Source organism: Aquarana catesbeiana, linkage group LG05, assembly GCF_042186555.1.
Source record: "Aquarana catesbeiana isolate 2022-GZ linkage group LG05, ASM4218655v1, whole genome shotgun sequence".
NCBI lineage: Eukaryota > Metazoa > Chordata > Amphibia > Anura > Ranidae > Aquarana > Aquarana catesbeiana.
Window position 1 is genome coordinate 555,324,077 of NC_133328.1, and position 27,973 is coordinate 555,352,049.

The 27,973-nt window shown below is 42.5% G+C and overlaps 2 protein-coding genes across 2 annotated transcripts in view; one reads left to right on the plus strand and one right to left on the minus strand.

Moving 5' to 3' along the window:
• Positions 1 to 27,973, plus strand: part of RALYL (RALY RNA binding protein like) — a 1,862,755-nt gene that overhangs the window by 626,004 nt on the left and 1,208,778 nt on the right. The gene's annotated exons all lie outside the window — the stretch shown is intronic.
• LOC141145310 (uncharacterized) lies at positions 6,994 to 17,876 on the minus strand. The gene is made up of 2 exons (XM_073631885.1): positions 17,543 to 17,876; positions 6,994 to 16,057 (listed from the first exon to the last, which is right to left on the minus strand). The coding sequence occupies exon 2, from the start codon at positions 15,857 to 15,859 to the stop codon at positions 14,891 to 14,893; it is 969 nt and encodes a 322-aa protein (XP_073487986.1). The 5' UTR covers positions 15,860 to 16,057; positions 17,543 to 17,876; the 3' UTR covers positions 6,994 to 14,890.

The window sequence follows — 27,973 nt, forward strand, 5'->3', positions numbered from 1 at the left end:
AGAAAACCAAAATCAATTAATTTGGAAGCTAACATTGCAAGAAAATTAGACAATTAAAAACATTATTCCCCAGCATCAGTATAACATTCAATAATTTAATTGTTCTGGAATAACTAATATGGAAAGGCACACTTATCAGATTGCTCACCCCCTCTGATGGAACATTGATTACATTTTAGGGGGTTGTGAAATCCCTAAAAAAAATTACTTTTAGGACACGCAGGAATTTAGGGACTAAAAAGGCTACAAGACTGCAGTTGTCGCACTCTGCAGGTGCAGTTGCTAACCAGCTTACAGTAAATGAGGTAATGTAAAAAGGCATTCATGTTGCAAGGAGTACACAATCACATGCAAGGGCAATTAATGAAAACACTTTGAGGCTTGCATATGATTTGATGATGGAAATCAGCAGAGCTTCTGCTCATTTACTAAAGCACTGGAACAAATGCACTTGTAGAGTGCACATGCATTTTGCAAAGTGCAACATATATTTGCTTTAGACAAATCAACACCACAGAACATTCCAGCAAATTTTAACGAGGGTGGGGGTGGGGGGGTTGTGAAATCTAGATAATTGCTCATTAGCAGCAAACTATTTGGAGTGAGTTTAGGTGGGGGGGGGGGGTGGGGTTGTGAAATCTAGATAATTGCTCATTAGCAGCACACTATTTGGAGTGAGTTCAGGTGGGGGGGGTGGGGTTGTGAAATCTAGATAATTGCTCATTAGCAGCACACTATTTGGAGTGAGTTTAGGTGGGGGGGGGGGGGGTTGTGAAATCTAGATAATTGCTCATTAGCAGCACACTATTTGGAGTGAGTTTAGGTGGGGGGGGGGGGTGGGGTTGTGAAATCTAGATAATTGCTCATTAGCAGCAAACTATTTGGAGTGAGTTTAGGTGGGGGGGGGGGGGTGGGGTTGTGAAATCTAGATAATTGCTCATTAGCAGTACACTATTTGGAGTGAGTTTAGGTGGGGGGGGGTGGGGTTGTGAAATCTAGATAATTGCTCATTAGCAGCACACTATTTGGAGTGAGTTTAGGTGGGGGGGGTTTGTGAAATCTAGATAATTGCTCATTAGCAGCACACTAAATACACTCAAACAAAATACATTCCAAATGAGTAGACTAGGTGGATATGTTCCCATCACTTCATGCTGGGAAGGTTATTGAAGGAAAATATACATGCATGACAAAAAATAACAGGAAAAAAATCCAGCATGTGTGAGGATAAAAAGGGGACATTCACACTATATTGCAATGATGGTAAGTAGTGTTTGAAGCAAGAAATACATTATATTATCAAAGATTACATAAAAGAACATGTGATGCTAATAAAAGAAAAATATCTTACCTTAATATAGTCCTTCTGCAGGACCTGTATGATGGCAGAACAGGTCTCTGGGATAATGATCCCCAGAGCCTGGGGGGAGATGCCTGTCGAGAACTTAAGGTCCTGCAGGCTTCTCCCTGTGGCCAAATACCGCAAGGTAGCGACCAGCCTCTGCTCCGGAGTGATGGCTTGCCTCATGCAGGTATCCTGCCTGCTGATATAGGGGGTCAGCAAAGCCAACAAACGGTCAAAAACGGGGTCCGTCATCCGGAGAAAGTTCCTGAAATCCTCAGGATTATTCTCACGGATCTCACGGAGCAAAGGCATGTGACAGAACTGGTCACGCTGAAGCAACCAATTCTTGGTCCATGAACTCCTCCTCGCCCTGTTCATGGACTGGTCTTGGGCTGAAGAATAAACTACAGCACCAAGCACATACAATGCACGAGCTCGACGACGAGTACGTACAGGTAACATGGCTTCAAAACGGTCGGCTGGTCAGAACGCACTAAACAGAACGCACTGAAGAACAGCAAGGCCTGTGAAGAACGACCTGAAAATCAGGAACGAGCGGCCAATAAAACAAAGATTTCTCAATGCCAACTGACCAAACGCACTGAAAAGCAGATACAAACCTCACAAGCACAGACTGAACAACAGTTAAAACGAACTGAAAAATACAAGTCTCACAAGCGCGAATCGTCTCTCACCAAACTTCTACTAACACGAGATAAACACGAGATTAGCAGAAGGAGCCCAAAGGGTGTCGTACGGGCTATTGAACTTCCGTTTTATAGTCTCGTCGGACTTGGTGTACGTCACCGCGTACTAGGCTGTCGTACTTTTGTGTGGTCGTGTGTGTGTAAGTCCGTTCGTAAGAAAGTCTGCCGCAAGTCCGCCGAAGGTACGTCGGAAGTCTGTCGGACAGGCTGTCGGACTTTTGTAGACGAAAAGTCCGACCGTGTGTACGCGGCATAAGAATCAGATTGGTAACTAGAGAAAAGCTCCACAGGGCTTGTTCTATTTTTAATATTAGGTCTATTGGAAATTTCCAGAAAAGTGGGGTAAGTACAAACTGGATATTCGTTTTTAATACAATGTATGCACAACACAGTGAAAAAAATATTTTTCCCACGGGACTTTTAAAGAGTCACACCTCAAACAATATCTATAAAAATATGAAAAATGTATTGTATAAAAGTGATCTCGCGCAGACTTGTGAATAATCTTACAAATACATAAAGTGCATCGTGAAAACCTCAAATATAAAAAGGTTGTAAAAACTAAAACTAAAGGTTATATTGGCTCCACCAAGGGACATCAAAAATGGTGTGGGGAGGTGAAAACAAATTTCCAATTCATGTGCAAAAAAATGGAAAACTAAATAAATGTGCAAAAAATGCATGTGCAAAAAAATGCAAGAAAAATACATAAATAAACACGTATAAAAATAGTTCACTACGAGAAACAGTCAATTTTTTCTCATCTTCTACCGAGAATGGTGAATACAGGAGGAATAAATGTTCATAGAGTGGTGCACAGAGATGGTGTGATACTGGAAACCTGAATCGGTGCTCATCAGTGTCCATAAGTGACTTCATAAATTAGTTCTCAGTCAGTCTCACAGAACTCTCACCTCATGTACTGTATTAAAGAGGAAGTAAGCCCTGATGGGTTTACTTCTTCTTTGTTTCCCTGCAAAGGTAAATCATAATGGGCTACTTTGCATCGCATAGTAGCCCATTATGTGTCACTTACCTGACACAGGAGCCTGCGATGTCACCGCTGTCCCCTCTGCTATGGAGAGTCCATCTTCTTCCTGGGTATCGTGGCTCCGGCTCTGCGATTGGCCAGAGCCGCAATAACGTCACTCCCACGCATGCGCACGGGAGCCACCACCAATGGCATAGCACCGTTAGCAGTGGCATGCTCAGTGCGCCTGCGCGCCGCAGTCTAGGGCGCATGCGCCCTAGACAGCGGTGCCTGTCTTTCTGCAAATATCTCCTAAACCTTGTAGGTTTAGGAGATATTTCTTGGACTTACAGGTAAGCCTTAATCTAGGCTTACCTGTAGGTCTAAGTGGTCTGCAAGGGTTTACAACCACTTTAAATCACATGATAGAATAGATAAAATTCTCCACTGCTTCCCTTTGGTTCTTTTTCAGCTCACATACACTTCAAAAGGGGCCAAGAATACCTTCTACAGCTGTAAGTTCCTCCACTCAGCCGTCCCAATGCACTCCGGTGCATTAATGCAGCAGTGATGGGGAAGAGAAAGAAAAAAGTGCCTCCAATAGTGTAGTAGGGTTTTAAAAGTATAGGGTGCATTTATTGGTAACAAAAAGGTGGACTCTTACATGCAAAAAAGTAAAAACAGGCAAGAACAGTTTAAAACCGCTGTTTTCCTTACGTCACTTCCAAGGCGCGTCTGACTCCAGCCACTCCCTACATGTTACGTCACGTGACTTCATCTGGGGAACTGGATTGACAGTACAGGCATTGTTTTTATATGATGAAACCGGAATTGTTTGAGCAGCCATTTTCTCATGGACCGCTCATTGTTTACATCGCGGCCATTTTGTTGGTTATCCATGCACACCGCATGGCAGCCATTTTCTTGTAGTGTGTTTGTTGTTATATCACACAGATGGGATGATGGTATAAGGGAATTAAACCAGACATAAGCTGGATAATGATATAGATAACAAGTGGACAACAGTAGGATATAAATAAGAATAATAAATATCTTATAAGCCCAATTGATTCAGGCAAAAATAGAGAGAAAATCAAAATTTATATGGATGATAAAAAAACAAATGAGTTGCTCCACAGATACTATATGGCCGGATAGGCTCTATAATATATCAGGCTGCCTCAGTCGTGCACCAGAGGTGATATAACAACAAACACACTACAAGAAAATGGCCGCCATGCGGTGTGCATGGATAACCAATAAAATGGCCGCGATTTAAACAATGAGCCGTCCATGAGAAAATGGCCGCTCAAACACTTCCGGTTTCATCATATAAAAACAATGCCTGTACGGTCAATCCAGTTCCCCAGGTGAAGTCACGTGACGAGACATAACACGTAGGCAGTGGCTGGAGTCAGATGCGCACTGGAAGTGACGTAGGGAGGCGCCGAAAATGCCGGTTTTAAACTGTTCTTGCCTGTTTTTACTTTTTACATGTAAGAGTCCACCTTTTTGTTACCAATAAACACACCCTATTCTTTAAAACCCTACTACACTATTGGAGGTGCTTTTTTCTTTCTCTTCCCCATCACTGCTGCATTAATGCACCGGAGTGCATTGGGGCGGCTGAGTGGAGGAACTTACAGCTGGAGAAGGTATTCTTGGTCCCTTTTGAAGTGTATGTGAGCTGAAAAAGAACCAAAGGGAAGCGGTGGAGAATTTTATCTATTCTATCATGCGATTTAATACAGTATATGAGAGTTCTGTGAGACTGACTGAAAACTAATTTATGAAGTCACTTATGGACACTGATGAGCACTGATTCGGCTTTCCAGTATCACACCATCCCTGTCCACCACTCTATGAACATTTATTCCTCCTGTATTCACCATTCTCCGTAGAAGATGAGAAAAAATTGACTTTCTGTTTCTTGTAGTGAACTATTTTTATACATGTTTATTTATGTATTTTTCTTGCATTTTTTGCACATGCATTTTTTGCACATTTATTTAGTCTTCCATTTTTTTGCACATGAATTGGACCTTTGTTTTCATCTTCCCACACCATTTTTGATGTCCCTTGTTGGAGCCAATATAACCTTTAATTTTAGTTTTTACAACCTTTTTATATTTGAGGTTGTCACAATTCCCATTGATTGCACCTTGCACTTTATGTATTTGTAACATTATTCACAAGTCTGCGCAAGATCACTTTTACACCACTTACTTATGGTTATGTGTTGTGAACACTATTAGGTGTTGCTGCAGATTTATTCACTTTATTTATTTATTTTTTGTGCTTTTACATATTCACTTTATTTATTTTTTGTGCTTTCACACATTCACCTATTACTCTGAGTAACGCGAGGGACATTTACACACTTTTTATGAAAAATGTATTGACATACATTTAAAAACAAACATTGCACAGTAACCGTATTAATAAGCATGACTAGTGTTACATCGAAATCACATAGAAAGAAATTAGAGGCACCATATAGATACTACCATCGATCTGAAGCAACTGTTTGACTGGTCTCGACATGATCGATTGTGGTATCTATATGGTACCTCTAGGTCCCACATACTAATTTCTTTCTATGTGATTTCAATGTAACACTAGTCATGCTTATTAATACAGTTACTGTGCAATGTTTGTTTTTAAATGTATGTCAATACATTTTTCATATTTTAATAGCTATTGTTTGAGGTGTGACTCTTTAAAAGTTTTGTGGGCAAAATATTTTTTCTCTGTGTTGTGCATACTAATTTGGGACTGAGACACTACCTCAGCCCTTTCCGCACCAGCTCTACTTCTCTGTCTTAATTTATTCTACTCCTAAAAGTTACAAAGCAAACTTATTCTCTCAAAATGAAAGTATTTTGTGGAAGATGCTCTAAATCAGGGGGGCTTACTACTGTACCTTACCTGGCTATTATGTTTACTCTCTGCCTTTAATACCTTCCAAGTTAGCGACCCACAATAAATATGCATAACAAGAGTTTTGGCTTCACATCTTACTGATTAAGAAAAAATTGAATTAAGAAAATAATCATGACAGACCAAAAGCTAACATTTTTAGAGAGGTCAGTAATAACATCCTCAATATTTATGTTGTGACAATTTTCCTAAAAACTGTCATAGCATTCCAAGTATATTTACTACTTAAAGTATGACCTTTAAATATTAGCATCAAAACGGAGGCCCACCAGAGTTTCAATACTATATAATGCTGCAAACACCTAAACTCAATGTATTCTGTCCACCTGAATCAAGTTATCTTATTGCTGTATAATAACATTCAGTGGTACTCACAGCAAAATTTCTTGGATCATCTCTTAGGTTGAAGGGAAGCAGGTCACTGAGGGAGGAGAGGTTGCCAGCAAGGTTATCCAGGTGATTGGCTGCACCTGCAAGAGCAGTCATAATTTTTCCACCATGTGTCTGGATGTCAGCAGAGCCAGGGGTCAGGTCAAATTGGGTGAAATAAGTTTTGGCTTGGGGGGAGCTAAGGAAAAGCCTAACAGAAAATAAAATGACTGCAGAAATTAGTATATGAAAAATGATGCATTGCACAGTAAATAAAATGCATATGCTGTATATATAGACACTGGGAAAGCAAAGTTTGTCTTCTTTCACTGTTGTTAAGTCTAACAAACAAACCTTACTGTCCTTCAAGAAATGGAAATGATCTCCTTGTTTTATTACATCTTTCTCCCAATTATCACTTAAGCTTACCTCAGTCTGAAAATGTTTAGTTTTGTAGAGTTTAAACAGGTTGTAAATTCTGTTAATAGTCTCTTAGATTTTTAGAGGCCATACACATTGATAATAGAACTGGATTGACAAACATTTGGTCTGGTTGATGGTACAACACCCCTAAGCTAGACACCTCATCCCAATATAGATAGAAACAACAAGAAAAAATAGGGGGATTTTTGCAGTGCCAAATACAAAGAGAAGGAATTGGCTTTCATCAGTTAAAATAGAAATTTTATTGCGTAACATAAAGATAAAAAACAAGCAACTTTGGAGCAATATAAAATAACAGGTGTTTGGTGGTCATAAATGAAGAGATGAATCACAGATCACAAATAGAAACATTGCACACTAGCCCGACATGTTTCGCTGTTAGCTTCCTCAGGGGATGTGCAATGCTTACTTGGAACCACCAAACAAATGCTAGCACCCGCAAATCACCAGGCTAGACCCCAGACAGACACCCCAAAGGAACCCGATTTACAGGAATCGGCCAGGTAAGACCATAGAGGGCAGATAGGGAGGCACGAGAATGTTTGTCTAGTAATCCATGAAGGAGACACACTTGGCTGAGTCTGCAGTGAGACTATGGAGACTAGACTGCAAAGGGCAGACAGTCTACACAGTCGCCACTAAATAGGAGCATCTCCCTCCGGCTCTGGCTATTCTACGTGGTAGTTGTTTGTCAGTGTTGGTACATTAGCCAAATAATTTCTGTGCTGTTACATTATTTATCCAGTTGAAAATGCACACTGTAATAATCCATATAAAAAATAACCATGAATAAAATAACTGTACCTAGTTAAGGCCTCAGCACCAAGATCACTGGCCTGAGAGGCAATCTTGCCAACCATGGAAAGCACAGCGGCCTTCTCGCTAGCAGATAGACTCATTGTGATGATTGGGAGCTGGTGCAGTAAGTTAGATCAGTTTGGCAACTTCAGAAAGGTCCACATTAAACAAAAAATTTTGCCAGTTTGTAAAGCATTAGGATACCATTCACAGTGGTCAAGTTGTGTTCCTATTGGCCAAAATTACATAGCACCCTTTAAAATGGACTTATCTTTTGAACCATACATGCTGTATTTGCTGATATAGGGTAAACATCTTATTGATTACAAAGCATATACACTCCGTTTGTGTTTACTGAGCTATTGCAGATCATTGCAGTTTACTGCATTACATTACATGCCATTCCACATATATTTTAAATGTATTTAATTCTATAGCATTTACAAGTTACAAAGAATAGTTATGATTGTTTTCATTAAAGGTGTATCTCTTCCACTCTTCTGGGAGTCAAGAATACCAGGCAAGTATAGATTTCACAGAGAAAGCCCACACATACCTGGACTATCAATTCCACTCCATATTTGGTACTTCCAAAGATTTATTTTCAGGTGTGACTTAAAGCAGAATGTCACCCAAAATGTAGCCAATATCTAGTTTTGACAGGTATCCGTTCCCCACTTCCAATTCGACTGCCTAGGCGACTGTTCTAGTTCTGCCTAGTTCTTCCTGCCCTCCCTGCCTACAACCTCTTTGTACATGTCACAGGTCCCAGGAGGCTGGGGGACAATTCAGATAGCACAGTGTGGCTCGTGCATGTATAGTGGGGAGCTGACTGTGAAGCCACAAGGAATCACAGCCGGGTTCCCACAGTAAACACGCTGACCCATATTTACTGCGGGAACAATAACTAATTACAACGAATGGCCGTTGTCCATTGGGTTTCAGAGAAGGATAGATGGAGGTCTTCCTCCCACTTTAACATAAGGGGTGTCTTAAAAAAAAATTGTGACTCCATCTGCACCCGTGACCTATGGACATAATTTTTGTCTGGCTATCTGCCGCTCACTGTGGGGATGCCAGCCACGCACACTGGTTAGGACGGATTTAACGTGTCGTGGGTTTCGAGCGCAGGACCTCGCCCTGCACACCACACCAGTGGCGCTGGGTGATGCCAGGCACTCCATTCCCTTTATATCAATACTATGTTAAATCTATCTTTGTGCATTCCTTGAGCCCAAAAAGTCCTATTTTCAAGGGGAGTTTCTCCTCTATATTGTACTAGGGATGTGGCCTTTATCAAGCAGACTTCAAACCTCTCTCTTCCACTGCATATCTTTCTCTGCATTAAGGTAAAAAAAACTTCCACTAGCTGCTCCTCCACCCCCCCTTTTTCAAACACTTACCTGAGTCTTACATTGGTCCAGCACTGTGCTCAGCTTCAGTTCTTCTCTCCCTGATAACACAGGCTGAACTGATAGTAGCTAGAGCCATTCCCTCTTGCTGCTGTCAGTCAAATCCTGTGAGGGGAAAGTTGGGGCAGGGCTGAGCCACGCTGTGTGTGTCTATGGATGCACACAGCCTTACTCAGAAGCAAGCCCACATGTGTGCTCCTATAGCAAGCAGCTTGCTATATTGGCACATGCAGAAGAAGTGGAGCAGAGAGCACAGGTAGGGGACACCAGAAATGGAGGAATTGGTAAGTATAAACCTTTTTTTTATGTTGGGAAAAAAAGTTTGACTTTACAATGCTTTACCTCAACCTGAAAACGTTTAGTTTTGTAGAGTGGAGACAAAATATGAATTCAGTCGCTTTTTGAAAAAGACTGGAATTGTTATGGAAATGACTAAGAGCTCCAATCGAGCCCAAGGTTATCTGCTGCTGTCTCTAATTGGAAAGTGTGGCTATGCATGCATATAAAAGTAAACACTCTGAGACACGCTCAGCACCATTACTTTTTACACTTCTAATTTATTCAAGGCGGTGCTAATGTTTTATACACAAAAATACGTCATTGCTATGTTAGTCTAATAGGTACATCTCATTGGTTAAGATAGAAAAGAAGATGGAGAATCTTCATAAGGAGGTTTGGCTGTCCTTGATTTTATCTTCAGTTCCGCGTTCTTCTGATGTGTGGGATGTAGGGGGTACCAGCCATTTTGAGAATATATAGGAACAGAGCAAACCTGTATACTTATATAATGAGTAAGGATAAAAATATGTATACACATAAGAAAATAGACATTTTCAGATTATTATTATTATCTACATCACATTCCTTCACAGTCCCCACTAAAATGACTATTTTCTCTTTTCTGTCCCTAATACTAAAGGTCCTACTTTGGCCTGGCCCTTCTCCTCAGCAACTCTTTTAGGCTGTATATAGAATTGGGCAGCAACTGTTCACTTCCCTCCTCGATACAGCTGGAGAGGTGCAGTCAGGCGCTATCTATCCCTATAACCCTATAGGATTGTGAGATTTTGGACAGGGAGTGACTGTGGAGGAGTGAAGGGTTTGTCATCTTCCATCATAAGGGGGTCCTCTTCTTCTTGGTGGAGAAATGTAGGTGTGCTATTGTCTACAGCCTTGCTCATTAACTTTTTACGAAAGGTAGAATACAGCATACAATCAGGGCTAAAAGAACCAGGATTATTAATACCATTACCCGTATCTGGGTGAGCACCTTCTGCCACCCACTCATCCAGCTAAAGTATTGATCCCATGGGTCTGTGATATCTGAGTTCTTCAACTCCAATGACAGATCTTCTAATTTCTTTATAGCTAAAGTAACCTTACCATTTGGGCCAGTATTATCAGGAATGTATGTACAACAGGTTCCCGTTTTTTCCTATGATTTTACAAAACACCTCCTTTCCCAGCTAGCACCATGTTTAAGACCATCCGGTCCTGGAATGTCATGTAGGAAGTGGGGGATAATTGGTCAGCAATTCCCTGGAGGGCATCTTTAGTGTAATTTACAAATCTCTGTTGGTTATAATATGTGTAGTGTCAGGTCACCTAGAGGCTGGGTGACAGATGCACACTGTTGGAATCAGGAGTGTACCGCAAGGTAGTGGACCCTACGGCTGACTGCTGCGGATTGAACCCTGGGAGGTTCAGGAAGCAGGTCTACTGGATCACTGACACAGATCCCACTGGGAGCTAAAGCATAGATTCCCCAGGGCGCGGAGTCTAAGAGCCAGCAGGTGTTCACCAGAGCCTTTAATGGTAAGGATGGACTGCGCTGCAGGGTCTCACAGCTCACGCTCACAGTAGACTACAGGAAAAGAGGAAGGAGGCAGCAGGCTGGAACAACAAGGAAAGTAAGGGACAAGCCAAGGTCGGGGCCACAAGCAGACAAGGACAACAGAGTACACACCAAAGTCGGTAACAGGAATCAGATGTAGGAAACACAGCAAGTACACATAGAGGCTAACACACAATGGTTGATCAGCACTGCTGGCTTGCAGTGCACAGGTTAATATAGGGTTCCCTGATAGGGCCTGGGGTGGGGCCATGCTTAGAGGAGAGGTTACAAAAGCAGTCAGGTGAGGGTCAGCTGGTCTCTAGAGATGATCACATGGAGACAGGTATGCTGATCGACAAACTCTACTGCATAACCATGACATGTAGTTAATCCAATCTACATTCTTGTTGACAGTTGTTATGGGGATCAAAGACTCAAAACCAGCTTTTACCTGGTCCCTGGCTTTAAACTCATCAGGGACCCCCCTTGGAACCCCTATGGCATCTATGTACACATGAGGGTCAAAGCTTCCGGAGAGAGCTGCTCGCTTCCTCCTCTGACTGTGTGCTGGGTAAGTGTATGTATCAGGGTTATCTTAGGTTAGGATATGGGGGGGGGGCATAATGACCTTTGCAAGGGCACATTCACTGGTCCAGATTCCCTCTAGATCAAACAGAAAAAGGATATGCAGCACCCAAAAACACGCTCTCCTGCAGTGATAAGCGTGCATTCAGGTGTTCTTCCTGGCCAACTTGACTGAGGTGGCTGTGGTCGGCAAAACTTGGAATGGACCATCATATCTTGGCTCAAGGATCTCCAGACAGTAGTTGGTGTGTTCCTGTATCTAATTCAGGATCTGGAATGGAAGAAAACACCTGGACATGCATTCAGGTTAAGTCTCGTGATAATGTGGTTACATAATTAGTCAACACATCAGACTGCAACTGTAACTGTTGTGGAAAGTAACAATCAAGTCTGGGAGCTGAACTAAACAAAATTTCATTAGGGGATAGAGCATGTTTCCCCCGGGGGTGTGTCTGACACTGAACAGGGCAATGGGCTAACTGTCTGGCCAACTTATGTTAGTCTCTTGGGCCATCTTTAACATCCTGTTTTTTTTTGTTTTTTTTTAGTGTCCCATTCATCCTTTCTACCTTCCCGCTACTTTGAGGGTGGTATGGGGTGTGTAGTGCCAACTGAACCCCCAGTGCTGCCCAAATCTCTTTTGTAAGGGTTGCTGTTAAGGCTGCTCCCTGATCTCTCAATATCACCTCTGGGACCCTAAATCTACATACTATCTCGCTCAGTAGTTTCTTAGCTGTGGTCCTGGCAGTCATGACCACTTCCACTAGGGCGTTTTCAAATCTGCTACTTCTTGGCACTTGAGAATGATCAATTTGCATCCTCTGGAATGGGGTATAGGGCTTTTGCCAGGTGCTTCTTCTGTGTTTTTTCTGTGCGTCCTGGGTTACATTTGGTGCAGATAATGCATGATCTGCAGAAGTTGTTGGTCAGTGGAGTAACTCTTGGTGTAACACTTGTTGATAAGAGAGTTCATAAAAGTCTTTGTCAAGTGGGCAGCTCCATGTGCCCATTGCACCACGGCTGGGTACATACTCCTGGGTAGACAAGGCTTCTTGCTGCACTCGAATAGTCCATTTCTGAGAGTTGCTCCTCTCCGTTTCCAGCTTTCCTTCTTATCCGAACTTGTTGTTTCCTGTAGTTCTTTTAGATAAACTCTGTCCACTGGGAGAGTCTGTAAGGTAAGCACAGGGTTGTCTTCTTCTACCACCCTGCTGTCCACTTCCCGTGGACCACCAGCTCTGTTTGGCAGCTGAATTGGCTAGATGATTGCCTCGAGCTTCCTTTGAGTTCAGTTTGTCATGTGCTTTACTCAGAATAGTCACTTGGGTTGGGAGAAGCAAGGCATCCATCAAGTTTTCACAGGTATTCCTGCAGCAGTCAGGAATCCTCTGTCCTAGATAACACCAAAATCATGGGCAATGCTGAAAGCATATCTTGAGTCCATATGAATGTTGGCTCTTTTTCCCTCTGCCCATTTACATGCTGTAGTAAGTGCTTACAGCTCTGCCTCCTGTGCAGACATCACCGGTGGTAAGGCTTCAGCTTGTAGAACAGTGTTTTCAGTGGTGACCGCGTGTCCTGTGCGGTATTTGCCACGTTCTTCAGCAAACATAAATTGTTAGGTCTGAATTCTGAATCCTGCAGGGGTATTTCACTCACAGGGGGAAGATGCGTGGTTTCCAACCGTATTAGTTCGATGCAGTCATGGGGTGACAAGTCAAGACTCTACTCCTCCTCCTCCTTTCCCCCCTGGAGAAGTGGAAGAAGGGTGGTAGGGTTCAGTGTTTGACAACTTAATAGAGTAATGCTGTCCAGTAGGTGGAAACACAGGAGTCTCAAGTATCTGGTAGTGGCCAAGTGTTTCGGCTGGATCTTGGTTGAATATGGCAACAACGTCATGGGGAGCAAGCAGAACGAGGCAGTGTCCGAGGAACAAGTTAAAAGTTTTGTCAAGCAAGGTTTGTGCAGCAAAGCCAGCTCGCAGACACAATAGGCCTCCTCTTGCTACCGCATCCAGCCGACAGGAATAAAATCCTACGGGGCGTAGGCTGATGTTGTGTCACTGGGTAAGTATACCTGCCGCATGTCCCAGATGTTCGGATACAAAGAGCTTGGGCGTTTTGTCGTAGTCTGGGAGCCCTAGCGCCGGGGATGGCGCACTTGATGAGGACCTCAAACTTAGATATTTCTTCAGAAGACATCTGGAGAAAGGTCTGATTGCAGAGCATCAGTAGGAAGGCTTCTGGAATCCACGCTCCACACTAGGAAATTAGTCCAAGGAAGGCATGAAGGGATTTCTGGCCTTGTGGCAGTGGGATGTCAGAGATTACTTGCACCCTGTCTTCAGTGGGGTGTCTTGTCCCATGGGACAAACAGTGTCCAAGGAAAATGACAGGTGATGAGCACCACTGCAATTTGGGCTTTGAGGCTTTGCACCCCTGGTTGGCAAGATAGCACAACAAGCTTTTTGAGGTGACTTCAACAGGGGGTAAGTCAGCTGCACAAAGGAGAAGGTCATCAACATGTTGGAAGAGAATCACTTCCGGGTGTTCCTCTTGTCATGTGTCAAGGATGATAGCCATAGCTTTTGCAAACTGGCTTGGAAAGTTCTGTGCCCCTTGTGGCACAACTGTTTAGGTATGTTGCCGTTTCTTTCCGTGGATGAATGCAAAAAGGTACCAACAGGAGGGGTGAGGGTGGACACTGAAGAAAGCGTTTGTAAGGTCCAGCACTGTGAGGTATTTTGCAGTCAAAGACATCCACCACAGGTACCTGGTTCTCCTTTAGGGGTTCGCTTCTTGGGGTTATTGTGGTTTCCGGAGCAATGATTCGCCCTCTTTTAGCATGACTGATACTGGTGGCACTTTTAAATGACCATTGTCTTCTGTCCATTGGGATTCTGTCAAGTACCTCCTGCAGTATTGAACTTGAAGTTATTGCTTCATGAAGTGTCATCAGGAGAGGCAAAAAAAAACACAAAGCAGATGAGTCTTCTAAAGATAGGGGAGTATGTAACTTTATCCCCCCTTCAGGCGTGTCCTGTTTGAGCCCTGTAGTCTGGACAACACATCAGCTCCTAGTAGATTCAAGGGACATGTAGAGGACACCACAAACCTGGCAAGCAAATCAGGAAGTGGACTGGAGCGGGGCACCCCATCCATTCCCACGCAGGAAACGTCAATAGTGGAAAGGAAAGAATTATCAGGCAGGTTCACCGCCCTCAACACACTTTTGGCTGCACCCCTGTCAATGAGGAAAGTGGTAGGTTTTTGGTCTGGGACATCTTGGGGCTCTGCATTCTTTTCTAAAGTGACCCCGTTTCCCACAGTTGTAACAGGTGATCCTTTCCCTGGTATTGGGCAGTGGTGGTGGACTAGTGTAGGCGGGATCTTCGTCATGGGTTACCATGAGGGGCGTTGGTTTTTTACCTTTTTGATTTTCTATACCTCTGGTCACCAACAATAAATCAGACATTTTCATTGAATGTTATTCAGGGCGGGCCACCATCAGGCCTTTTCTGATATCCTCTCTGAGCCCTGAAACAAAAGCAGTTGATAACATGTGTGTGTATGCCTTTATGAGTCTAGCATGATACTTCTTCACAGACTCCCCTTTATCTTGGGTAATATCTTGGATTGTGGTGGTCTGATCCGTCAACTTCTCCTTTGCCCAGTCGTGGAGTTGTGCACGGAACTCCACGCCTGAGATGTATGAAGTGGCACTTGTCAGGCTGGCATCATTAAAGGCCGTCTGCATGACCAGCCAAAAGACATGTCCTGCTTTGATTTGGCATAGGCTGATCAAGTTTCTCCAGGCAGCTGAGTAAGTTTCTTGTATCTGCACTATCCTGTGGTAGAAGGGAATTGGTTGCTTCTCTGGGTCAGGCAGACTTGTCACTAAGGCCTCTGCTTGTGATGGAGTAAAACCGACATACATCACTGGTGCCCCTTCTGGTAACCGAGACTGTTGTTGGGGCGGGGGCTGGCAAGGGGCACTACTCCTTACGGTTGCCAACATCTGTTTGAGATCCTCTCGGAACTGTGAGTCCGGAGCCGGATTAGGGGTTAAATCAGTGGGTGGCCTTGCTGCCTGTTGTTGGGCTTCCCACTCAGACGCTTCTTCATCATTAACATATCCGGCCTGGGAATGTGATGCTTCCGTATTGGGGAAGACAGATGTGTGGTATGAACCATCCTGGTTTAAAACAGGGAGGGCTGGGTACAGGCTGTGTTTAAGCTTACTGGGTGTACCAAGATGGCCGCCGGCAGGAAGTGCACTGGGCTGGGTAGAAAGTGAAGGCATGGGTGCACTAAGATGGCCACCAGGCTGAGTTGTCACAGTGGGTTGTGCTTGGGTGGTGAGAAAGGAGTGGTTGTTAGACGGAGGGCAGTGCTGTCCCTCCCCTCCTTTTGTTTCAAGTTCCAGCATATCATCAGCTCTGTGATACACATACATAATGCAATCGCCATCTTTCTTAACTTCCTTTATCCAATTTTCTTTATCACACAGGATTTTTCTCCCTGTTTCTTTAGCAACATAACTTTCGCCACTTCGTTCAACTTTGTCAACTATTTAAACATCTTCTCTCCTCTTCACAATATCACATTCTTCACAATATCACATTCTTTTCTCTCTCTGTTTCTCAGCTAATGGCTTGAGAGGAGAATACGTACAACTAAGAGGTTAATATTCTTCTCACTGCTCCTTATCAACAAATTCCTTGGGTGGGGGCACATAAGGCTGCGCTCCTAGCTGCTACTGTCTGCTATAACCCTGTAATGTACGGTTAATCTCAGAACAAGAACAAAAACGTCAGGGGTAGTGGGGAGCAACGGCCCGCGACCCAACCAGCCCCCACCCCAACCCCTCTCGTGTATAGCAAACAGTAAACCACAAATACACTCACGACAGGACATTACACCTGCCACTCTTCGAACTGCAAAATTTCAGCAAGCTAAGATAACCTCAGGGGCAGACAACTCCCCTTAAACCCAGTTTATAGTCATCATTACAGTTACTCCCAGAGGCCGACAGCTCGTCTGGGGGTGAGATATCTGTAACACTTTCAGACTGCGGGGGGCTCCAGCAGCTGAGATAACCCTCAAAGGTCCGACAAACCTTGAGTAACCTGTCCTATAACCGTCTGCTACAAGGAAAAACCTCATCCCAGAGGCCGACAGCTCATCTGGGGATGAGAACACACTATGTAGCACTTTTAGACTGCTGTGTTTCGTAGCCCAAAGAATGGCAGACAGTGAACAAATACAGACAGCAGAAACCCATTGGCAGGTTCGTTAAAACAGCCTCAGGCGAGGAAATACCTGCCTCTAAGACAGTCTCAGCATACCGACAGAATCCAGCCGTTAACCAAAAGATAAGAAAGTCGTACAGTGGTAAGAATATAAATCAACTTACCATACTGTTAGGGCTGCGCAAACCCCCCCTTTTATCTTTCAATTAACGCTCGAATCCTTATCGCGGTCTGGCTTCGACTGTAGCCTGAAGCTCCCGGGTTTCGGCACCATCTGTTATGGAAATGATTAAGAGCTCCAATCGAGCCCAAGGTTATCTGCTGCTGTCTCTAATTGGAAAGTGTGGCTATGCATGCATATAAAAGTAAACACTCTGAGACACGCTCAGCACCGTTACTTTTTACACTTCTAATTTATTCAAGGTGGTGCTAATGTTTTATACACAAAAATACGTCATTGCTATGTCAGTCTAATAGGTACATCTCATTGGTTAAGATAGAAAAGAAGATGGAGAAACTTCATAACGAGGTTTGGCTGTCCTTGGTTTTATCTTCAGTTCCGCATTCTTCTGATGTGTGGGATGTAGGGGGTACCCGCCATTTTGAGAAAATATAGGAACAGAGCAAACCTGTATACTTATATAATGAGTAAGGAGAAAAATATGTATACACATAAGAAAATAGACATTTTCAGATTATTATTATTATCTACATCACATTCCTTCACAGAATGACTTATTCCATGTAATGAGCAGCCATTTGTCAGCCATTTGTCAAAACTAATTTCATTAGCCTAAAAATTCCTGTGCTGTTACATTATACAGCTAGTTGAAAATCCACAGTGTTGTCATCTATATAAAATATAACCAAGAATAAAAGAACCTTACCTGTTCAAAACCTCAGCACCCAGATCATTGGCCTTGGAGGAAATTTTTCCCACCATGGAAAGCACAGCAGCCTTCTCGCTAGCAGACAGACTCATTGTGGTGATCGGAGATGGTGCAGGAAGCCTTAGATCAGCTTGGCAACTCAAGAAAGATCCACAATAAACTGAAAATCTCACTAGTTTTTAAATCATTGGGATACCATTTAGAAAGGTAAAATGCGTTCCTATTGGCTGAAAACTACACACCACCCCTTAGAAGTGACATCCCCTGAACCGTGCATGTTTTATGTGCTGACACAGGGAAAGCATCTCATTACTAAATGTTGATTACAAAGCATATATACTGCTTTTGTGTTTACTGAGCTATTGTTTCTCATTACATTATTTTGAATGCAATAAAGGACATGGCGTTGGTGATATAATTTCAATGTACTCAATTAGATAGCATTTACAAGTTGAAAATTATAGCTTTGATTGTTTTAATTCATTGTATCTCATCTCCACCCTTCTGGGAGTTAAGAATACCAGTTAAGTATATGTTTAATAGAAAATGTTCACAAATTTCTGGACTACCATAATGCCACTCCATATTTGTTACTTTACAAGACCACGTTTCTTTGTTTTTTTTTTAAAATAATGGATTATTTTCTACACTAAAGCATACTACAGAAAAATACTGGCTAATTGCACATGGTTTTTGAGTTTATTTTTGTGTGTGACTTAAATATAATGGGACACTGTTTTATACAGATGCACTCATGGGCCTTACATTGTAGGTAAGCCAGAACAACAGCATTTTATTGTCAAAATTTCAAAGGCGCTCAGACCAACTTTCCCAAGACACCAGACAGGAATGGACCACCCACAACTTACAATATGACATACTGAAGTAATGAGAGATGTGCCAGGGCAACTTAATGGCAAAAAGCCAAAAATAAAGGATAAAAAATTAGACAAAAAAATAGCACAAGGCCAACCACCCCACATGTGCCATAAATTAACAAGTGTGAGACCGTGAAAAACAGCAGTGATTTTTTGTATGTCTTATTACACCTTAAACCCCCTGATTTTACCAAAACCTAATTCAAATTGGTGACCTATCGCCAAAGCCTGGAAAAAACTATTTGTTTCCTTTAAGGAAGTTTGTCAGCGGATCCACTTGTTTTTTTTTATCAATGAGAAACCAGTATTCCGCTGGACACACAAAATAAATTCTCCCAGATATGGACCCCGTGGATACAATATGCCCATCCATCACAGTCCACGGAGAGCTATGACTCATTATAGTAATCCAGATTTGGGGTGCTGATTTTGGGCATTTCCAGCATTCACTCCAATCCCCCTTACCCCCCATCTCTTTCCTACCTTCCTACTGTGGACATCCTTCCTTTCTCTCTCCTTCTCTCTTATTTCCTTGTTGCAGATCATATTATTTATTCAGACTTGATGTCTTTATCTGCTTACTGTTTTGCGCTCTTCAACAAATTTACCTGGCTCATTGATACCTACTCTAACTTGCAGGGTACAAGTTTTGTTTATTAATATGCTATTTATACTGTTGGATGTTTTTACTTTCTGGGCAGCTACATTCCAGCTGTCTAACATCTTCTTGGCAGTTTCAAAAAGTTCTTGTACGCCATATTTTGTACCCTAAATTTTTTCAACAAGAATCTATAAAAAGTGAAAATAGAGGGACAAAAACATTGACGGTGCACAAAGTATGGAATGAAAATAAGTACATGGAACATAAATCCGTAATCCACAGCCAGATATGAGAAACCTAAGGACTCAATCACATGAGTAATTGCAGATGAGGAATAGTGGGGAAAGCCCCTACACTAGCCCACTAGAGTAATAGCACACCATCTCTAACTGAAGGGAGTGGATGTGTACACCAAGTTGGCATTAAATTCTAGTTTCTAAATTGGCAGTAAACTAGAACAATACTAAATAACAATAAGTGCAGTCACCGCCACGTAAATAGATGGAAATACAGTGCAAATAATTAATGACATTCAATAAATCAAACAGTTGCTGCTCGCACCGCATCGCAAAAGTGGTTTGACTCCACCCCTCAGATATTGTAGATAATTAAATGATGTAGTGCAAACTATACCATACGACACCACAAATAAAATAACCTAAACGTCCCAATAAAAAGGTCCAGAGAAGATAGTTCTTGAAACTGCTTCCATTCTTCAGTACAACCCACATGCACGTTTATTTTATCCTCAACGTATGAATCACTTGTGATCAGCATGCAATCACCTCCCATGTTAAGTATATGCTCACCTCCGTACAAGACCCTGGTTAAAAGGCAAGGGTTAGATGCGCTATTGCTCCCACTAATCAGATGGCTCCCAGATCCATTTCTTGTCTCCTCCACTCTCCTCTGATTCGAAAAATCACTCATGCAAAAGGAATGGGAACCAATAGTGCTTGCCACACATTTAAGAATATTTGCTCAAATTAGAAAATATCCCTCACAAAAATGTGTACACACACAGTGCTATGAACAGCGTATGACACATCTCACCACAGACTCTACCAAACTCAAGATGGCTGCCAAATGACATCACTGATGTAGCTCCTCCCCCAAATGCCTTATGCCCGATCCACAGGCTTTTTCAGTAGGAATGGATCAGGCCTGTGGAATGCATTTAAATAGTATCTCCCAACATCACCATGGCAACCAATGAAGAGGTCGGTACGGGACTGGACGTGACATCATCAGAGACCCGCAAAAACTAGAAATGAGGCCACAAAGAGCCATCTCACTCGTCTCCCCCACAATCACATGACAATCGCAAAAGTGATCGGCATAGGGCCAGAAGTGATGACGTGGAAGACCCTCGGCTCTTTGTGGCATAATTTCTGGTCTTTACAGTTCTCCCATAAAATGACTTCCTGTCCTATGCTGACTTGTTCTGTTCCTACTGAATAAGCCATTTGGGGTGCACAGTAGGGTTTTTTCAGTTGATAAACACAAGTAATAAAACAGGAGATTTAAATCACTATTTTTTAGGAAATATTTCACTTGTTTGAAAAGAAAACACAGACTTGGTGGGATTTAGTAGCCCATGAACAATATATGCCAAGCACTCCAAAAGGAGATCAGCGAAAACTAACTAATAACAAAATCTCAAAAAGAATAAAATATATATATATATTGTAATAGTCCCTGTCACTGGGAAAAGGGATGGGATCTCTAACCCTGTGTCCATGTCTTATGGAGAGCCAGCAGGTTGTGTGCCCAGGTGCACACAGCCCATATAACGAGGGGCTAGTGAGAGCAGAGGGTGGAGGAAGGTGGAGTGTGTGTAGCTTGTTGCTACTGCTGTGTGAAAACAGACCTGTGTCTGGAGAGTGGTCTGCCCTGTGGGAGTCTGCAGCCTATGTAAAGGGGATTCTTTGCCCAGGGACTGGGAAAGGCTGGCCAGCCTTGAGAGTCGGGGAGACTGAGGAAGCCAGTGAGTCCAGGGGGCTGTAAAGAATTGGCAAATCTGTTGAGAGCAAGCAGAGGAACTGCTGACAAGAGAGCCAGGTGGCTTGGTATGTTTTCCTTATTTTTGGAGTGCTTAATGAAGTTAAACCCCTGCGTGGGAATCCTGAATGGACCTTTTTGCTTTTGTTTTTCGGTTTAATAAACGTGGGCTACCAGGCCCTTAACTATAATGCCTGTCTGAGGTGGACTCACTGCACTAAAAACGCATTTATCGCTTGAGCTAAATACCCCAAACATTACAATATATATATATATATATATATATATATAGTGTAAATCAATAATACAGTTGCTGCTTTGCTGCTTAACACCAAAAAAGTGTTCAGTCACTTCAGTCCTAGAAATAAACCATAATAAATAGTGCAGCGCAACTAGCAACAAACTAGCAAAATCATTAGTGACTATGTGTAAATAAAAATGCAACAATTATGTATCCAAAAAACAATTGTGGCTGCTACCACATAAAACAGTGAAAGTGAGTTCAAAAAAGTCCTACAACGAAGGGCAAATAATCAGAATAAATCAACAGTTCATGTTTCTAATACAACAAGATACTGTGTTCTTCCACCTCCATGTTGGATAATTATAACAGTGCTCATGAACAATCCTCCACCAGTGAATAGATGGCCGCTCACCTTATACTTAGACCCCTGTTTTACCAGTGGGCCCAAGTAAACAGGCCCCTAATCGGGGAAAAATCGGGTGTCTGCTCCTCTTTTCTCTTAGTCTCCAACACCTCCTTTCAATGATGCATACTCTCGTTCAGCAGTATATTCAAATAAGTGAAAGATATCTAGTGCTCTCTGTAAACACAGAATACGATAGAGATAAAACACTCACATAAAATGCACTCAACTATGCCGGCATACCAAACAACTAGCATGATCCCAGCGTACTTCAACATGGTTGGTGGTGACTGTGGTACAACATCCAAGGGTCTGGCTACTATTCCCGAACGTGTATCATCCTGGGTGTGGACTTCATCAGTGGGTGGAGTCTGACCCTACATCTGTCACTTAAATAAGTAAACCCCATCACCTCTAATCAATCATTGCCACTGTCAATGAAGGGAGGAGCCGCAAACTCCTCACCCGTGTTACATGGCAAAGAACTCTCTGAGAATCTGAAAAAAAGAATGGTTGCTCTACATAAAGATGGCCTAGGCTATAGGAAGATTGCCAAGACCCTGAAACTGAGCTGCAGCATGGTGGCCAAGACCATACAGTGGTTTAATAGGACAGGTTCCACTCAGAACAGGCCTTGCCATAATCAACCAAAGAAGTTAAGTGCAAATACTCAGCGTCAGATCCAGAGGTTGTCTTTGGGAAATAGACGTATGAGTTCTGCCAGCATTACTGCAGAGGGTGAAAGGGCCGGGGGTCAGCCTGTCAGTGCTCAGACCATACGCCGCACACTGCATCAAATTGGTCTGCATGGCTGTCGTCCCAGAAGAAAGCCTCTTCTAAAGATAATGCACAAGAAATCCCGCAAACAGTTTGCTGAAGACAAGAAGACTAAGTACATGGATTATTGGAACCAGGTCCTGTGGCCTGATGAGACTAAGATAAACTTATTTGGTTCAGATGGTGTCAAGCATGTGTGGCGGCAACCAGGTGAGGATTACAAAGACAAGAGTGTCTTGCCTGCAGTCAATTATGGTGGTGGGAGTGTCATGATCTGGAGCTGCATGAGTGCTGCCAGCACTGGGGAGCTACAGTTCATTGAGGGAACCATGAATGCCAATATGTACTGTGACATACTGAAGCAGAGCATGATCCCCCCCCTTCGGAGACTGGGCTGCAGGGCAGTATTCCAAAATTATAACGTCCTCAAACACACCTCCCAGATGACCACTGCCTTGCTAAAGATGCTGAGGGTAAAAGTGATGGACTGGTCAAGCATGTCTCCAGACCTAAACTCTATTAAGTATCTGTGGGGTATCCTCAAATGGAAGGTGGAGGAGCACAAGGTCTTTAACATCCACCAGCTCTGTGATGTTGTCATGGAGGAATGCAAGAGGACTCCAGTGGCAACCTGTGAAGCTCTGGTGAACTCCATGCCCAAGTGGGTTAAGGCAGTGCTGGAAAATAATGGTGGCTACACAAAATATTGACACTTTGGGCCCAATTTGGCAATTTTCACTTAGGGGTGTACAAACTGTTGTTGCCAGCAGTTTAAACATTAATGGCTGTGTGTTAAGTTATTTTGAGGGGACAGCAACTTTACACTGTTATACAAGCTAAACACTCACTACTTTACATTGTAACAAATTGTAATTTCTTCAGTGTTGTCACATGAAAAGATATAATAAAATATTTACAAAAATGTGAGAGGTGTACCCACTTTTGTGAGATACTTGTAAGTCTAACACAAAGGTCTTGTAAACTTATATAATCTACATAATATCTCCACAAATAATATGAATTACCATCAAATGTTATACATTTTTAAATTAACCCAGAGAAAAACCCCATACCCTGGAAGAATTGTGCACTTATACCTAGGTAAATATAGTTAACTATAGGGATACCTTCGGATGAATGTTGCAGCAATGCCCAGTTGCAGTGGCCCCTGAAGATGATCACAATGCAGACCATCTGTAAACAACAAAAAGAACACCTCTGAAATGATCAGCAAGAAACCATGGATAAACCAGAATATTCATGGAAAAAAAAATATTGCACATAGCATAATCCAGTAAAAATCCAACATGTTTGTTAAGTTAAAAAGTGATAAAATTCAGCATGTAATTTCACTCTGCTCCATCCCGTAGGCATGATGACACCAGCAAGGCTAAGCTCCGACTTGTTTCATCAAAAGTACCATTGTCAAGGACAGTGCACAATGCAAGGAAGGATCAACCTTAGATAATACACAAACAAAGCCTGAAAAATTCCTCCTCTTATGCCGCGTACACAAGAGCGGACTTTTCGACCGGACTGGTCCGACGGACCGAATCTGGTGGACAATCCGACCGCGTGTGAGCTACATCAGACCTGCAGCGGACTTTTTCGGTCAAAAATCTGACGGACTTTAGATTTGGAACATGTTTCAAATTTGTCCGATGGACTCGAGTCCGGTCGAAAAATCTGCTCGTCTGTATGCTAGTCCGACAGATGAAAACCGCTGGGCAGCTATTGGCTACTGGCTATCAACTTCCTTATTTTAGTCTGGTCGTACGTCATCATGTATGAATCCGTCGAACTTTGGTGTGATCGTGTGTAGGCAAGGCATTCGTTAGAAAGTCCGTCAGAAGTCCATCAAAAGTCCGTCGAAAGTCCGTCGGAAAGACTGTCGGACCTTTGTTGCCGAAAAGTCCGCCCGTGTGTGTAGGGCATTAGCTTGAATAAGAGCATTGATAAGCTGTGGGGAGGGTTGGGAAACTGAGGGATCACCATTAAGACTGTATAGTGAACTGTAGAAGACACTAAACGCGTCTGTAATTTCTTTGGGATTAACTAGTTTGTTCCCTGTTTTGGGGTGCAGAAGATGAAGGATCTTTTGTTTAGCCATCTCTTCCTGCAGCAGTTGGGGGGCTAGCACATAACACCAATACCAGCTTTATTACCATGGTGATAGAAATTGGAATTGAGTCTTCTAAGTTGTCTAGAATGTTGAGATATCAAGAGCATACAGAGTTATTTGTGATGGGAATTTTTTATTTAAACCCTCTAAATATTGTATTTTAGCTAAAAGGTCATTGAGCTGATGCATCCTTTTTCTCCTAGCTATAACAGATATTTAAAGGAGATGCCTCTAATGACAGCTTTGTGAGAATTCCATAAAACAAAGGGGTCTGTCACAGATTGGAGATTCATAAAAAAAAGCTACAAAGTATCTCATATTTTCCGGTGTAGACATCAATAACACATTACTGTTAGCTCTGGTTTCTGTGTGAGCCTCCCCTATCATTTTGAAAACTGGAGCATGATCAGACCATAATATTTCATGGATTACTAACTTGCTAAATTTTTGTAGTAAAAATGTATCCACCAAAACAAGTCCAGTCTAAAGTAAGTAAGATGAGCATGGGAGAAAAAGGAATAGTTTCCCTCTGTGAAGTGCTGGCATCTCCAGACGTAGTATAAGTTGGAGGTGGTAATGAAGTGAGCTAATGTGGCTCTATGGAATCATCATATGAAATCATTTGCGAAATGGATTAGAGATATCCAACTGTATGTCAGGGGTAGCATTAAAATCACCACAGAGAATGATGGATCCTTAGCACATACTGTAGATTTAACTTTTCACCATATTTTCTTCAAACAGGAAATTTGTTTAAGGTTTGGTAGATATATGTTTACCTATGTGTATAAAGTATGATTGATCTCACAGGTGAGGATAGTATATCTACCCATGTCATCTGTGATGGATGAGATACAATTAAAGGCTACAATATTCTCACAATGTTCTTAAATGCTATAGCCACACCTTGTTTCTTGGAAGGTGCACTTGCGAAAAAGTTGTGGGGATAAAGTCGTTTGACAACAAGGTAGAGTTACAATTATTAAAATGAGTCTCTTGTAGGCACATAATGTCACAGCCTAGCTTACTGGTATCTTTCAGAGCATATGCCTCTCTGCTGGGCTGTTAAATCCCTTGATGTTCATAGAGGAAATTGTGAAGGATATACTGCCACTGGCAGATTGAGAAAAAGTTAAAAGAATTCTTCTCTAAAGGCAATAAAATGTAAACATGTAAATATGGTATTACCTTGCAGCAGAATGCAGTTGTGAGGATGAAAGAGGACTGGAGGATCAAATGGTGTGAGAGGTGATCACAAATACACGAGTCTTGACTTTTTTTCAAGGATGTGAGGCACTTATGTTCTTTAACCCTTTTAACACACAGAAACTTAATATAGATCAGTAAAACTGGTTCTAAACGCAGAAGATTTTTTATCTTATTGCATTCTATGCATTAAGATAAAAAACCTTCTGTGTGCAGCAGCCCCTATCAGTCCCCCTAATACTTACCTGAGCCCCATCTTGATCCAGCAATGTTGCTTAAGAGCCTCAGCTGTCCGAGACACTCCCTCCTCATTGGCTGAGACAGCAGCGGGCACTATTGTCTCAATGAGAACAGAGAGGGGGCGGGGCCGAGCCGCGGCTCCTCATCTGAATGCATACGCAGAGCAGCGGCTGGTTGCTGTGGGGGCACTCGGCAGGAGGGAGGGGCCAGGAGTGCGAGCGAGGGACCCGAGTAGAGGAGGAATTGGACTGCTCTGTGCAAAATCACTGCACAGAGCAAGTATAACATGTTTGTTATTTTTAAACAAAAGAAAACAAGACTTTAATATCACTTTACATTCTGAATTACACCAGAATAACACTCCTATGTGCGTATATTACCTTGCACAAAAAATTAAACAAAAAAAAACGAAAAATTTCCCAAAGGAAACCTGTGCATGTAAATATTTCCTCAGATATTGTGTGGAAAATAGAGCAAACTATGAATCCAATCAATGATCAGTACCTCTAGCAGTAGATCAGGGAGCGCCTTTTGACTAAATAAGCTTTCAGATCAGAAGGCCTAACAGATTCTGGGATCCATCGAATTTTGATGTTGTTATGTCTTGAGCAGTCTTCCAGGTCCACCATTTTTTTTTTTTTTCAGCCACTCTTTGTCATCCTCACTCTCATTGTGAGCATCCACCAGATCATTGAATGTTTCAGCAAACTCTCCCATCTTGGCTTCTATGTGTGAAACTCTATCCCCCACCTCAGACATGTGGGTTTTAAACTGCTTTACCATGGTCATAATATCAGCATGTGTATTGTTCCTAAGGGAGACTAACGTGTCCTACAAGATTGTGTCTAATTACATGTGGGAAAGGATGCAATAGAATCCTGCAGCTCCCTCGTGTCATCCAGTGAGTTGCAGAAATCACTCACTTTCATGGCCACATGTCGATGTCAGCTTTTTCGATTTGTCAGGACTGGCTGAGGAAGAGGAGGCATGGTGAAGTAGGATTGCTGTGATGTTTTTGGCTACCAGAGTTCCCCTACATGTTCCCATCTTGTGAGGAACGGCTAGAGCGGGGGCTAGCAGCGGCGTCGGCACCATTTTGGCTGCTGTGTCAGTACAGCGTGGGGAAGAAATCTGTCATCTTCCCTGGCCAACCTTGTTCTTTCCTCTTGTGGGACATGGAGGATGGAGGGTATGTGTTCCTAGTCCTCCAACAGCTGGAATAGTTCCAGTGCTGTGCCCAGGGACATTGGGACCACCCAGAATGAGAGCATTGATTTATTTACAAGAGAAACTACACAAGACATTCTATGCTCAGAGGACATTAAAAAAATAACTTTAACCAGGCTCTGCATAGTTTGAGTCAGAACAAACAAATTATCATGAAACCTTCTGATATGGGTGGCAATATTGATATTCAGAATAAAGTCTAGTACATTGAAATGTTTGAGACCATCCTAAAAAATAGAAAGCCCAGTCAATTGACAAGACTTCTAGTCTTGGAAAAGAAAGTTATCAGATGATAAACTTTTTCAATGCATTGATAAAGCATGGACTGATGGTCTGATATCTGTGCAGACATGGGGCTTTTTAAAGAATCAATGACTGTGTCAGTGTGGAGGGGGAAGAAATCTGTCATCTTCCCCGGTTGACCTTGTTCTTTCCTCTTGCAGGATATGGAGGGTATGTGTTCCCAGTCTTCCTGCGACTTGAATCATGCTTGTGGCCAGGGAGATCACTGTGATCTCCAGCGAGAAGCTGCTGTGCCATGTGGCCATTTCCTCTGCTTGTCAGCCATGCCCCCCACGAATGAGAGCATTGATTTATTTATAAGAGAGACTATGCAAGACATTATATGCCCAAAGGACATTATAAAAAGAACTTTAATCAGGCTCTGCATACTTTGAGTCAGAATGAACAAATGATTATAAAACCTTCTGATAAGGGTGGCAATTTTGA

Bases quoted from the DNA above. Each gene is read 5' to 3' on its own strand.
- LOC141145310 (XM_073631885.1), bottom strand. From the start codon at position 15,859: ATGTATGTGTATCACAGAGCTGATGATATGCTGGAACTTGAAACAAAA.